This window comes from Hemiscyllium ocellatum, chromosome 1 (assembly GCF_020745735.1).
Source record: "Hemiscyllium ocellatum isolate sHemOce1 chromosome 1, sHemOce1.pat.X.cur, whole genome shotgun sequence".
Lineage (NCBI taxonomy): Eukaryota > Metazoa > Chordata > Chondrichthyes > Orectolobiformes > Hemiscylliidae > Hemiscyllium > Hemiscyllium ocellatum.
Window position 1 is genome coordinate 8,249,804 of NC_083401.1, and position 13,708 is coordinate 8,263,511.

General features: G+C 50.3%; 1 protein-coding gene across 7 annotated transcripts in view; it reads left to right on the top strand.

The window, feature by feature from the left end:
* The window catches only part of si:ch211-214j8.12 (uncharacterized protein LOC100000539 homolog), a 29,200-nt gene extending 15,802 nt beyond the window's left edge, over positions 1–13,398 (top strand). For 2 of the 7 annotated variants that reach the window (XM_060833016.1, XM_060832852.1), the window contains exons 2-4: positions 2,573–2,801; positions 3,786–3,952; positions 11,873–13,398. In XM_060833016.1, the coding sequence (XP_060688999.1) occupies positions 2,651–2,801; positions 3,786–3,952; positions 11,873–13,207 (1,653 nt within the window). In that variant the 5' untranslated portion in view covers positions 2,573–2,650 and the 3' untranslated portion in view covers positions 13,208–13,398. Of the gene's footprint in view, positions 1–2,338; positions 2,415–2,572; positions 2,802–3,785; positions 3,953–11,872 lie in introns of those variants that run through there. The other 5 variants (XM_060833181.1, XM_060832731.1, XM_060832937.1 and 2 more) reach the window with 4 other exon arrangements.
* Positions 13,399–13,708: the final 310 nt, after the last annotated feature.

Sequence of the window (13,708 nt, forward strand, 5' to 3'; positions counted from 1 at the left end):
GGGGGAGAGAGAGAGGGGGGCAGGGGGAGAGAGAGAGGGGGGGCAGGGGGAGAGAGAGGGGGGCAGGGGGGAGAGAGGGAGGGGGAGAGAGAGGGGGGGGCAGGGGGAGAGAGGGGGGGCAGGGGGAGAGAGAGAGGGGGAGCAGGGGGGAGAGAGAGAGAGAGGGGGGGGCAGGGGGAGGGGGGGGCAGGGGGAGAGGGGGGGCAGGGGGAGAGAGAGAGAGAGGGGGGGGCAGGGGGAGAGAGAGAGGGGGGGGCAGGGGGAGAGAGAGAGGGGGGGGCAGGGGGAGAGAGAGGGGGGGGGGCAGGGGTCAGAGAGAGAGGGGGGGGGCAGGGGGAGAGAGAGGGGGGGGGGCAGGGGGAGAGAGGGGGGGGGGCAGGGGGAGAGAGAGGGGGGGGGGCAGGGGGAGAGAGAGGGGGGGGGGGCAGGGGGAGAGAGAGAGAGAGAGGGGGGGGCAGGGGGAGAGAGAGAGGGGGGGGCAGGGGGAGAGAGAGAGAGGGGGGGGGCAGGGGGAGAGGGGGGGGGCAGGGGGAGAGGGGGGGGGCAGGGGGAGAGGGGGGCAGGGGAGAGAGAGAGAGAGAGGGGGGGGCAGGGGGAGAGAGAGAGGGGGGGGCAGGGGAGAGAGAGAGGGGGGGGCAGGGGGAGAGAGAGAGGGGGGGGCAGGGGGAGAGAGAGAGGGGGGGCAGGGGAGAGAGAGGGGGGGGGCAGGGGTCAGAGAGAGAGAGGGGGGGGGCAGGGGGAGAGAGAGGGGGGGCAGGGGGAGAGAGAGAGGGGGGGCAGGGGGAGAGAGAGAGGGGGGCAGGGGGGAGAGAGAGGGGGGGCAGGGGGAGAGAGAGAGAGGGGGGCAGGGGGGAGAGAGAGAGGGGGGCAGGGGGAGAGGGGGGGGCAGGGGGAGAGGGGGGGGCAGGGGGAGAGAGAGAGGGGGGCAGGGGGAGAGAGGGGGGGCAGGGGGAGAGAGAGGGAGAGGGGAGCAGGGGGAGAGAGAGAGGGGGGGCAGGGGGGAAGAGAGAGGGGGGCAGGGGGAGAGAGAGGGGGGGGCAGGGGGAGAGAGAGGGGGGGCAGGGGGAGAGAGAGGGGGGGGCAGGGGGAGAGAGGGGTGGGGGGGAGAGGGAGGGGGAGAGAGGGAGAGGTGGGGGGGGGGAGAGGGAGGGGGAGTGAGAGAGGGTTGAGAGCGAGGGGGGGAGAGGGAGGGGGTGTATGAGAGAGGGGGGTGAGGAGGTGTGAGAGAGGTTGGGGAAAGGGAGGGGGAGTGGGTGAGAGAGGTTGGGGAAAGAGAAGGGGGAAGGGGTGTGAGAGAGGGGGAAGGGTCTGAGAGGGGGGAGGGGGAGGGGGAGAAGGGGGAGGGGGAGAGGGGGGAGGGGGGAGAGGGGGGAGGGAGAGTGGGGGGGAGAGGGGAGGGGTGAGAGAGTGGGGGGAGAGGGGAGGGGTGAGAGAGTGGGGGGGAGAGGGGAGGGGTGAGAGAGTGGGGGGGAGAGGGGAGGGGTGAGAGAGATGGAGGGGGAGTGTGAGAGAGAGATGGAGGGGGAGTGTGAGAGAGAGGGAGTGGGAGAGAGAGATGGAGGGGGAGTGTGAGAGAGAGGGAGTGGGAGAGAGAGGTGGAGAGGGAGTGGGAGAGAGAGATGGAGGGGGAGTGTGAGAGAGAGATGGAGGGGGAGTGTGAGAGAGAGGGAGTGGGAGAGAGAGATGGAGGGGGAGTGTGAGAGAGAGATGGAGGGGGAGTGTGAGAGAGAGGGAGTGGGAATGAGAGATGGAGGGAGAAAGTGGAAGGGGTGGAGAGGGAGAGGTGGGGGGAGAGAGAGTTAAGGAGGTGGGGGAGGGAGAGTGAGAGAGGAAGAGAGACAGACGGAGGAAGAGAGATGGAGGGGGAGTGGGAGAGAGAGCGGGCGGGAGAGTGGGATAGAGAGGGGGCGAGTGGGAGGGAGGGAGAGAGAGAATGGGGGCAAGTTTGGGAGGGAGAGGGAATGAGGAGGAGCATGGGGAGAGTGAGCTGGGGGATGACTTTGATGCATGTTGTCCTTCTCCCTCAGACACATTTCCCTTCCCCTTCTCTGGGGGAACCAATACCTACTCATCACCACCTCATCCCTGAAACCACTCTGGGAAACACACCCCACCGTCACCCCACCTCGCTCTCTCTCTCTCCCCGTTATCTTTCACCTCTTTCCTCGCATCTGGTTCACAAAACTGGATGCAATACTCCATTTGAGGTGGAACTAGAAATTTATTAAAGGGTTGATATTTTAACTTTCTTACTGCTACACTTGATATCTCTATCAAATATGGAGCAGAGCAGATTATGTGCAGAAAGTAGGGCAGTGAGAGAGGTTTGCTGCTGATACTAATTCTGAGTGTGTGGAATTTTTATAACCGACTCAGTCCAATCCAAAGATTTCTGCTGTTCACAGTGCTCAGTGGTGAGTGTTGGTAGATCATGAGGAATCTCATCGAGGGTCATGAACTGGAACACAAACTCTGGCATCTTCTGATTCTGTTTTCAATTTATGGTATCTCTACAGTATTTGGTTTATTTTGGTGATATACATTATCTTAATTTTGTTCATGTTTCCCACAGGCCAGTCTCCCTTTGTTTATACCCCACCACCTCTCACTAATCCTCTCTGAACCCAGGATCTATTCCAGTTGCCCGGGAATGCCGAGGAGGCAGAACGTGCAAACACTGAAACAGTTATGTCTGTGTAACGTGGCAGCGAACATGAAGGAAGTGTGGGCCAAGGATTACACAGATAACTATCTGACCCAGTATGATTTCCTCTACATCATTGGGCCATTCAATGACCTTGGTAAGTGCATCTTGACAGAATGGGTTGATAGGTCTGTAATCTTTATCCCACTCATTGCTCCATCTATCAGGAGCTTTGTTTATAGAATAGCAGGTACAGACTGGAATCTAATCGAGGGTTTAGAATAACCGATACCTAGGTATCTGTAATAGACTGGAATCTAATTATGGGGAGGGGTGTCTAGGATGGATTATGAAAAATGATATTTAGGTGTGTGTAGACTAGAATCTAATCAGTGGATAATATCTAACAACAGGTAGCTAAGAGTGTGTTCCAGACTGGAACGAGTCGGTGTTTTAGGATGGATTATATTACAGAATACCAGATATCTGGGAATGTGTTACAGGTTGGAATCTAGCCGATGGGTTTAGGATGGACTATGATTGGATTCCCTACAGTATGGAAACAGGCCATTTGGCCCAACAAGTCCACACCAACCCTCTGAAGAGTAATCCACCCAGACCCATTCTCCTACCCTACATTTACCCCTGACTAACGCACCTAACACTGTGGGGCAATTTAGCATTACCAATTCACCTGAACTGCACGTCTTTGGACTTTGGGAGGAAACCGGAGCACCCGGAGGAAACCCACGCAGACACCGGGAGAATGTGCAAACTCCACACAGACAGTCACCTGAGGCAGGAATCGAACCCAGGTCCCTGGCACTGTGAGACAGCAGTGCTAACCACTGTGCCGTCCAGTTATTATATATAAAAGTAAATGATATCTGGGAGTGTGTCATAGACTGGAATCTAATTGAGGGATTCAGAATGGTTTACGTATAACCAGGAGTGAGTTACATGCTGGAATCTAATCGAGGAGTTCAGGGGAGTTTATATAGAGAAGAATATATACCCGATGGCGTTATCCTGGACCACTCTCTGTATTTTGGTCTGTATTTTACTCTCACTGCCATGTCCATCAGGGTCTGTTTGTCTGCTTGCTGGGCTTGTTTCATATTGTTCTTGCTTTGCCCTTCAGCGTCGAGTCTGGTTGAGGACCTGCTGCGATTACTGGGTGAGACACACCGCCTGAGCCGAGCCTACCTGCACCTTCTCTTGGTGCCGCACCTGGTGGAGCTGAGTCTGAGGAGCTGCTCTGGGTTGGTCAGTAACGCCATTGGCCAAATCATTCATGCTCGCTGCCAGGTACCACAACCTCTGTGATGATTCATCTCACGGCAACAACCCATCCTCTCAGATAGATTCACTCTCAAACCTCTCCCCCAAGTACCCATTTATCTCGAAGTACACACACACTACCTGAATACAAGAGCAGGGTGTTTCCAGGGAATTGGTGAGACCACATCTGGAGTACTGTGTACAGCTCTGTGCCACCTGACTCATCACAGGTTGGTTAGCAAGTTAGAAATGTTTGGGATGAATGGATCCACACTCAATATGTGGGAGGCTTTTAAAGAGAGGTCGATTAGAGTTCAGGAGAGATATGTTCCTGTGAAAATGAGGGATAGAAATGGCAAGATTAGGAAACCATGGATGGCAGGTGCAATTCTGAGACTAGCTAAGAAATAAATGATTTGGATGTGAGCATAAGAGGTACAGTTAGTAAGTTTGCAGGTGACACCAAAATTGGAGGTGTCGTGGACAGTGAAGAGGGTTACCTCAGATTACAACAGGATCTGGACCAGATGGGCCAATGGACTGAGAAGTGGCAGATGGAGTTTAATTCAGATAAATGCGAGGTGCTGCATTTTGGGAAAGCAAATCTTAGCAGGACTTATTCACTTAATGGTAAGGTCCTAGGGAGTGTTGCTGAACAAAGAGACCTTGGAGTGCAGGTTCATAGCTCCTTGAATGTGAAGTCGCAGGTACATAGGATAGTGAAGAAGGCGTTTGGTATGCTTTCCTTTATTGGTCAGAGTATTGGGTACAGGAGTTGTGAGGTCATGTTGCGGCTGTACAAGACATTGGTTAGGCCACTTTTGGAATATTGCGTGCAATTCTGGTCTTCTTCCTATTGGAAAGATGCTGTGAAACTTGAAAGGGTTCAGAAAAGATTTACAAGGATGTTGCCAGGGTTGGAGGATCTGAGCTACAGGGAGAGGCTGAACAGGCTGGGGCTGTTTTCCCTGGAGCATCGAGGCTTATAGAGGTTTACAAAATTATGAGAGGCATGGATAGGGTAAATAGGCAAAGTATTTTCCCTGGGGTCGGGGAGTCCAGAACTAGAGGGCATAGGTTTAGGGTGAGAGGGGAAAGATATAAAAGAGACCTAAGGGGCAACGTTTTCACACAGAGGGTGGTACGTGTATGGAATGAGCTGCCATAGGAAATGGTGGAGGCTGGTACAATTGCAACATTTAAGAGGCATTTGGATGGCTATATGAATAGGAAGGGTTTGGAGGGATATGGACCGGGTGCTGGCAGGTGGGACTAGATTGGGTTGGGATATCTGGTCGGCATGGACGGGTTGGACCGGAGGGTCTGTTTCCGTGCTGTATATCTCTATGACTCTAAGAGAAAAAGGAAGCAGACATAAAGTCTAGGCTACTGAAGACAGACAAAGCTGGACTTTAGTAAGGCGTTTGAGAAGGTTCCCCATGGTAGGCTGTTGAGAAAGTGAAGTCGCATGGGCCCAGGGTGTAGTAGATAGATGGATAGAGACCTGGCTGGACAGCAGGAGACAGAGAGTAGTAGTGGAAGGGAATTTCTCAAAATGGAGACCTGTGACCAGTGGTGTTCCACAGGGATCTGCGCTGGGATCACTGTTGTTTGTGATATACAGAAATGATCTGGAGGAAGGTAAAGGTTGCCTCATTAGCAAGTTTGCAGATGACACTAAGATCGGTGGAGTAGCAGATAGTGAAGGGGACCGTCAGAGAATACAGCAGAATATAGATAGATTGGAGAGTTGGGCAGAGAATTGGCAGATGGATTTCAATCCAGGCAAATGCAAGGTGATGCATTTTGGAAGATCCAATTCAAGAGCAAACTATCCAGTAAATGGAAAAGCCCTGGGGAAAACTGATGTACAGAAAGATCTGGGTGTTCAGGTCCTTTGTTCCCAGAAGGTGGCAACACAGGTCAGTGGAGTGGTCAAGAAGGCATATGGCACACTTTCCTTCATTAGACGGGATATTGAGTACAGGAGTTGGAAGGTCACGTTACAGTTGTCTATGACTTTGGTTCGACCATATTTGGAATACTGTGTACAGTTCTGGTCACCACATTGCCAAAAGGATGTGGATGCTTTGGAGAGGGTGCAGAGGAGGTTCACCAGGATGTTGCCTGGTATGGAGGGTGAGGAGAGGTTGAGTAAATTAGAATTATTTTCATTGGAAATAAGGAGGTTGAGGGGGACCTGACCGAGGCCTACAAAATCATGAGGGGTGCAGACAGAGTGAATAGCAAGAAGCTTTTCCCAGAGTAGGGGATTCAATTATTAGGGGTCACAAGTTCAAAGTGAAAGGGTAAAGTTTAAGGGAGATATGCGTGGAAAGTTCTTTACACAGAGGGTGGTGGGTGCCTGGAATGCATTGCCAGTGGAGATGGTAGGGGTGGAAACAATAACATCATTTAAGCTGTATCTAGACAGATACATGAATGGACAGGGAGCAAAGGGGTACAGATCCTTAGAGAATAGGTGACAGGTTTAGATCGAGTATCTGGATCGGTGCAGCCTTGGAGGGCCAAAGGGCCTGTTCCTGTGCTGTAATTTCTCTTTATTCTTTGTTCTTTGATGAGCCTTTGGCAGTATGGATTCAAAGTTAGCTAAAAGACAGAAAACAGAGAATAGGTGTAGATGGGCAAGTCTCAGACTGGAGACAAGCTGAAAGTGATGCTTTTTTTCTGATTTAATAAGTGATTTTGGAGATGGATGATGGCAAAAGCTCTAACTTTCAGATGATGCTAAGCTAAGGCGAGTAGTGAATTGTGAGGATGAGGCTGAGTGACTTCAGAGAGAAATTGACAAGTTGGGCAAATGGACAGACACCTGGCAGGTGAATCTCAATGAAGGAATTGAGGGCAAATCATGGAGAGACAGTACAGGCTTAATGGTACAACTTTGAGAGGGGTACAGGGGCAGAGGGACCTTGGGGTTCATGCATATATTTCTCTGAATGTGACCAGGCAAGTTGAAACAGTTGTTACAAAGGCTAATAGAGTCTGGATGGCAGCATGGAAACAGACCCTTCAGTCCAACTCGTCCATGCCGACCAGATATCCTAGCTGGAAAATGTGTTGCTGGAAAAGCACAGCAGGTCAGGCAGCATCCAAGGAGCAGGAGAATCGACGTTTCAGGCATAATCCCTTCTTTAGGCTTATGCCTGAAACATGAATTCTCCTGTTCCTTGGATGCTGCCTGACCTGCTGTGCTTTTCCAGCAACACATTTTTCAACTTTGATCTCCAGCATCCGCAGTCCTTACTTTCTCCAACCAGATATCCTAACCTAATCTAGTCCCATTTGCCAGCACTTGGCCCATATCCCTCTAAACCCTTCCTATTCGTATACCTATCCACATGACTTTTAAATGCTGTAATTGTACCAGCCTCCACCACTTCCTCTGGCAGCTCATTCCACACACATGCCACCCTCTGCGTGAAAAAGCTACTCCTTAGGTCCCTTTTAAATCTTTCCCTTCTCACCCTAAACCTATGACTGATAGTTCTAGACACCCCACCCCAGGGAAAAGATCTTGTCTATAAGGTCATCCCTCAGCCTCTGACACTCCAGGGAAAACATCCCCTGCCAACTCACCCTCTCCCTATAGTTCAAACCCTCCAACCTTGCCAATATCTTTATAAATATTTTCTGAATCTTTCAAGTTTCACAACATCTTTCCGATAGGAAGGAGACCAGAATTGCACGCAATATTCCAACAGTGGCCTAACCAATGTCCTATACAGCCGCAACATGACCTCCCAACTCCTGTACTCAGTACACTGACCAATAAAGGAAAGCATACCAAACGCCTTCTTCACTATCCTATCTACCTGCGACTCCACTTTCAAGGAGCTATGAATTTGCACTCCAAGGTCTGTCAGTTCAGCAACTCTCTCCAGGACCTTACCATTAAGTGTGTAAGTCCTGCTCTGAGATCCTTGGGTTTATAAATGGAGACATACAGTATAAAAGCAAAGAAGGGTTGCTATACCTCCACATGTCATTGTTCAGATCACATTTGGAGTGCTGTGTTCAGTTCTGGGAACCTTGTATAAGGAAGGCTGTTAAAGCCATGAAGACAGTGCAAAGGAGATTAACGAGAATGGTACCAGGAATGTGAGGTTTTAGACAAAAGGAAAGATGAGAGAGATTGGGCTTATTCTTCTTGGAGCAGAGAAGATTAAGAGATAATCTTTGTGAGGTGTTCAAAATTATGAACAATTTTAACAGAGTAAAGAAAGATATTTTGTTTCCACTAGCTGGTGTGTCAGTAACTAGGGCTCACAGTTTCAAGATTGTCAGCAAGAGAATTAGGAGAGAGATAAGGAGAAACTACTCAGAGTTGTTAGGATTTGGAACGTGCTGCCTGGGAGAGTGGGGGAGGCAGATTCTATCAGAGGTTCCAAAAGAGAGCTGGATATATAATTGAAAGGGATGAAGTTAGAGGGTTAGAGAGACAGGGCTAGAGAGTGGGACCAGCTGGGTAGCTCTTTTGGGAGCCGGTACAGATACCATGGGTGGAATGGTACGTAACGTTTGTTGATTCTACAAGACTGGTGAAAGGATGTTAATGCTTTGGGGGCAGTTCAGAGAAGGTTTACTAGACCAGTACTATGTTAGTAAGTTTGCAGCTGACACCAAAATGAGTGGCGTAGTGGACAATGAAGAAGGCTATCTCCGAGTACAATGGGACCTTGATCAGATGGGCCAATGGTTTAGATAAATATGAGACGCGGCATTTTAAAAAGTCAAATGAGGGTAAGACTTATCCAGTTAATGGTGAGGCCCTGGCAAGTGTTACCAAACTAAAAAGATCTAGGTGTACAGGTGAATAACTCCCTGAAATTGGAGTTGCAGATAAACAGGGTGGTGAATAAGGCATTTAGTATGCTTGCCTTTACTAGTCAGTTAAATTGAATTGCATTTATTGTCACATGTACCGAGGCAAAGTGAAAAGCCTTGTCTTGCAAGCAACACAGGCAGATCATACAGTTACATAGCATAGATAAGTAAATAATAGCTAAACAGCAGCAAAAATAAAAACACAGGTACACGCGACTGCGTTAACTATTGGAGTTGGGAGGTCCTGTTGCAGTTATGCTGCGTGCAATTCTGGTCTCACTGTTACAGGAAAAATGTTGTGAAACATAAAAAGGTTTAGAAAAGACTTACAAGGATGTTGCCAGGGTTGGAGGATTTGAGCTAAAGGGAGAGGCTGAACAGGCTGGGGCTGTTTTCTCTGGAGCGTCGGAGGCTGAGGGGTGACTTTACAGAGGATTATAAGATCATGAGGGGCATGGATAGGATAAATAAACAAAGTCTTTTCCCTGGGGTTGGGGTGTCCGGTATTAGACGACGTAGTTTGAGGGTGAGAGGAGAAAGGTATAAAAGAGACCAAAGGGGCAACTTTTTCACACAGAGGGTGGTACGTGTATGGAATGAACTGCCAGAGGAGGTGGTGGAGACTGGTACAATTGCAACATTTAAGAGGCGTTTGGATGGGTATATGAATAGGGAGGGTTTGGAGGGATATGGGCCGGGTGCTGGCAGGTGGGACTAGATTGGGTTTGCATATCTAGTTGGCATGGATGGGATGGACCGAAGGGTCTGTTTCCCTGCTATACATCTCTATGACTCTGTGACTGCAGATTTTGTCCAGAAACTAATCGCAATGCTTGCTCATCTGTGGTTCACACTCGAGTGAGGTGCCATTTCCTTCTCCTATTTTGATTTAACCTCAGTGGTGGGGAACCTCTGAGTAACAAAACTTCGGAACATCGTGTACCGACTTTCAGATAAATATGGATGAGTTAAGGAAAACCAAACGCAGATATGAAGTGACAGAGGGTTGGGGAGGGAATTCTGTCAATGTAATGTACACATACGTCCAGGTGGTTTTAGCTGAAGTCCCACATAACAGACCTGCCAGCAACATTGAAGCTGATGGATTAAAACAGACCCTTTTAAAAGAAAAGCCACAAAGAACTGTGGATGCAGGAGATCTGAAAACAGAAACTCAGCAGGTTTGACAGCATCTGTGGAGTGAAAGCAGAGTCAATATTTTGACTGCAAGATCCTTCTTCAGAGGAGAAAGGATACTGGACCTGAAGCGTTAACAGATGCCACCACACCTGCTGAGTTTCTCCAGCAATTTCTGAATAAAAAGGACGTGAACCTGAAAATGCTGGTGGTCAGTTGTATTCAGGCTGTTGCTTCATCAGTGACCATCCCACCACCATAAGGTCAGAAGTGGAGATGTTCACCGAAGATGACACTCCTACTAAAGCATTCCATGGCCAAAAGCAGCAGGACTTGGACAGTATCCAGGCTTGGACTGACAAAATGGCAAGTAATATTTGTGCCACGTGACGGTCAGACAATTACCATCCCCAACCAGAGAAAGTCTAATCATTGCCACATGACATTCAGAGGTGTCAGCATCACTGACCTCCCCTCCAAATTAACATCCTGTGGGTTACTACTGACCTGCAACATAAACACAGTAGCTACAAGAGCAGGTCAGAGGTTAGGAATACTGCAACGAGTTACTCACCTCCTGACTCCCCAAAGCCTGTCCATCATCTCCAAGGCATAAGTCAGGAGTGTGATGGAATATTCCCCAGTTGCCTGGATGGCTGCAGCTCCAATAACACTCAGGGAGTTTGCACCATCCAGGCCAAAACAACCCACTTGATTGGTAACACATTCAGAAACATCCCCTCCCTCCACCACCAATGCTCAATAGCTGCAGTGTGTACTATCTGCAAGATGCACAGCACACCAGAGACACTTTCCAAACCCACACCCACTTCCATTGAGAAGGACGAGGGCAGCAGATACAGGAGAACAACATCACCTACAAGCTCCCCTCCAAACCACTCACCATCCTGACTTGGTAATATATTGCTGTTCCTTCACTGTCACTGGGTCACAATCCTGGCATTCCCTCCCTAAGGACATTGTGGGTCAACCCACAGCACATGGTTCTTTCAGGCAGCTCACGCCCACCTTCTCAAGGGGCAACTAGGGACAGGCAATAAATGCTGGTGTTTCAATGAGATTGCCTCTCATTCTTCTAAACTTTGGAGAATTCCGTAGTTTACTTAGCCTCCCCACCACCTCCAGGGACCAGTGTAGTGAGCCTTTATCCTTTACCAATATTCTTTGTTAAATTTGGAGAAGCACAGTACTCCAAGTGTGTGGTCTCACCAAAACATTGTACCTTTGAAGCAGGAACGCTTTACTCCTACACCCCAATCCCCTTGCACTAAAAACCAACAGACCATCTGTGGAAGGGAGTCCGCTTGGGAGAGTGGGAATGATGGCAATGGAGTGAGTGTGAGAAATGGGAGAGTGGGAATCATGATACTGGGATCAGGTGGGAATATGGAGGTTGGGAGTGGGTTTTTCTTCCTGTTTATGGGGTGTAGGTGTTGCTGGCTAGGCTAGCATTCCTTACTCAGCAACCACATTGGTCTGGAGTCACACGAAGGCCAGACCATTTCCTTCCTTAAAGGACATTAGTGAACCAGATGAGTTGACCCCCCACAATCGACTACAGTTTCATGGTCGTCACTCGTCTCTTAATTCCAGATATTTATCGAATTCAAATTCTATCAACTGCTGTGCTGGGCTTCAACCTTGGGTCCCCATAGCTGCCCTGGGTGTCTGGATTAATCACTTTATGATGATATCACTAGGCCATGATGGAAATGATGGTGTTGGGATGGGGGTTGGGAATGAGGGAGACAGAACAGTGGAAGCATGGGGACGGAGTTCGGGTTGGGAATGTGGGAATAGGAGAGGGAGAATGTGGGAGATGGAGTCAGGGTTCGAATGAGGAAGTGGCTGTTATGGTATTCAACCATTGGTGAAAGTCTCGTGTATGCTGTATGAATATAGATGTCTATATGACAGTCTGGTGTTTTCTCCATCCCTCAGGGTCTAACTTCTCTCGACTTACATGGATGCAACAGGATCCAGTCATCTCTCCTGGTGGATCTGATCGAGTGTCTGCCACGCCTCCGTAAGCTGATTCTGTCAGGTACCCAGTGTAACCTCCAGGTGCTGTCAGCTATTGGATGTACGTGCAAGGAGCTGAGAGAGCTGGATGTCTCGATGTGTAAAGCAGTGACCTCCTTGGCGTTGCTGCATTTGGTGTATGATCAGAGCCGGGCAGCGTTTAACCCCCTGCAGCTGGGCAAGCTCTTGACTGAGGGCATTCAGCTCTGTCCGGACTCCACTGAGCAGCAGGTGACTATTGTGGCCTTTCTCCTGCTAGCTCTCCCCAGGTTAGAGTACATCTCTCCCACCTTCCTCGCGGAAGCACTAACTCTGATCCACAAGCGTCTGTTTGGGAAAGGCCAGCAGTTTCTGCACAGCCAAGGCTTCCCCTGTCTGGAGAAGGCCTTAGGCCTCAGAGTAACACCAGGAGATGGCCCCTCACAGATAGCGCTCAGTCTCAGACAGTTGGAAGTAGGTCCAGGGCAAGACCTCTCCATCGTGACATCCATCTGCAGAGAGGTTGTCGAAGCCAGAGTTTCCCTGGACGATGAGATAAGGGACCTGCAGTGCTTTAATTCCTGGAAACAGCTAACCCACCTCACTGTGGACTGCACTGGCGATGCCAAGAGGACTTTGAGTGAGATGATCCCGATTTTCTCCTGCCTGGGCTGTCGTCTCCACTTTCTTTCCCTTCAGAACTTCCACTACCATCTAGAAACTTCTGTCAGCCGTATCCTGGAACTCTGTCCCAGTCTCCATGTCTTCCAGGCTCTACTGCATCCTCCTCCACAGAACTGTAGCTCCGCTCTGGTAAACGAGGACAGTGATGGTGAAGACGATGACCAGCAGCCGGATGAGAGCTTTTTGCTTCCCGTAAACTGGCATTTTCCCCACTTAAAGGATTTCAGTTTGCGGCTTTTCGATTCCACCCTGATGCCTCGCAGTTTTCAGCTCTCCCTGGGAACAGCCATGATCTCCACTCTGCAGGGGTCACCGAGGCTGGAGAAGCTATCCCTCATCAACATCCACCTGAATCTGGACAGGCTTTTCCAGAAGGTCCTGGAGCAGCCTGCCTCTCTGGTGCAGTTAACAGAGCTGTGTCTGTCCCAAAGCCGTGTGTCACCTGTCACTGTCCAGCTCCTGATGACAACAGACAACCAGCTGACCTCCCTCGATATAAGACACTGTCACAATATCCATCGCCGTCACTATGACCGGTTTGTGACAGATGCAAAACGCAGTAAGTTTGATTTGCAAATCGTCTGGGAGTGATGTGTAAGGGGACTGGTTAAATCGACAAATGCTAAGCACTGCTGTCATGTGACAGTCCTCAGAGTGTGGATTTGAATGAGCATATGATAGAGCATATGAATAGTATGAAGAGCTTTTTACAGAGACACAGGCAGCCTTAGAGGCATTCACACCCACTCTCACACCCGCACCGTCACACCCGCACCGTCACACCCGCACCGTCACACCCGCACCGTCACACCCGCACTCTCACACCCGCACTCTCACACCCGCACTCTCACACCCGCACTCTCACACCCGCACACTCACACCCACTCTCACACCCGCACCGTCACACCCGCACTCTCACACCCGCACTCTCACACCCGCACTCTCACACCCGCACTCTCACACCCGCACCGTCACACCCGCACTCTCACACCCGCACTCTCACACCCGCACTCTCACACCCGCACTCTCACACCCGCACACTCACACCCACTCTCACACCCGCACCGTCACACCCGCACTCTCACACCCGCA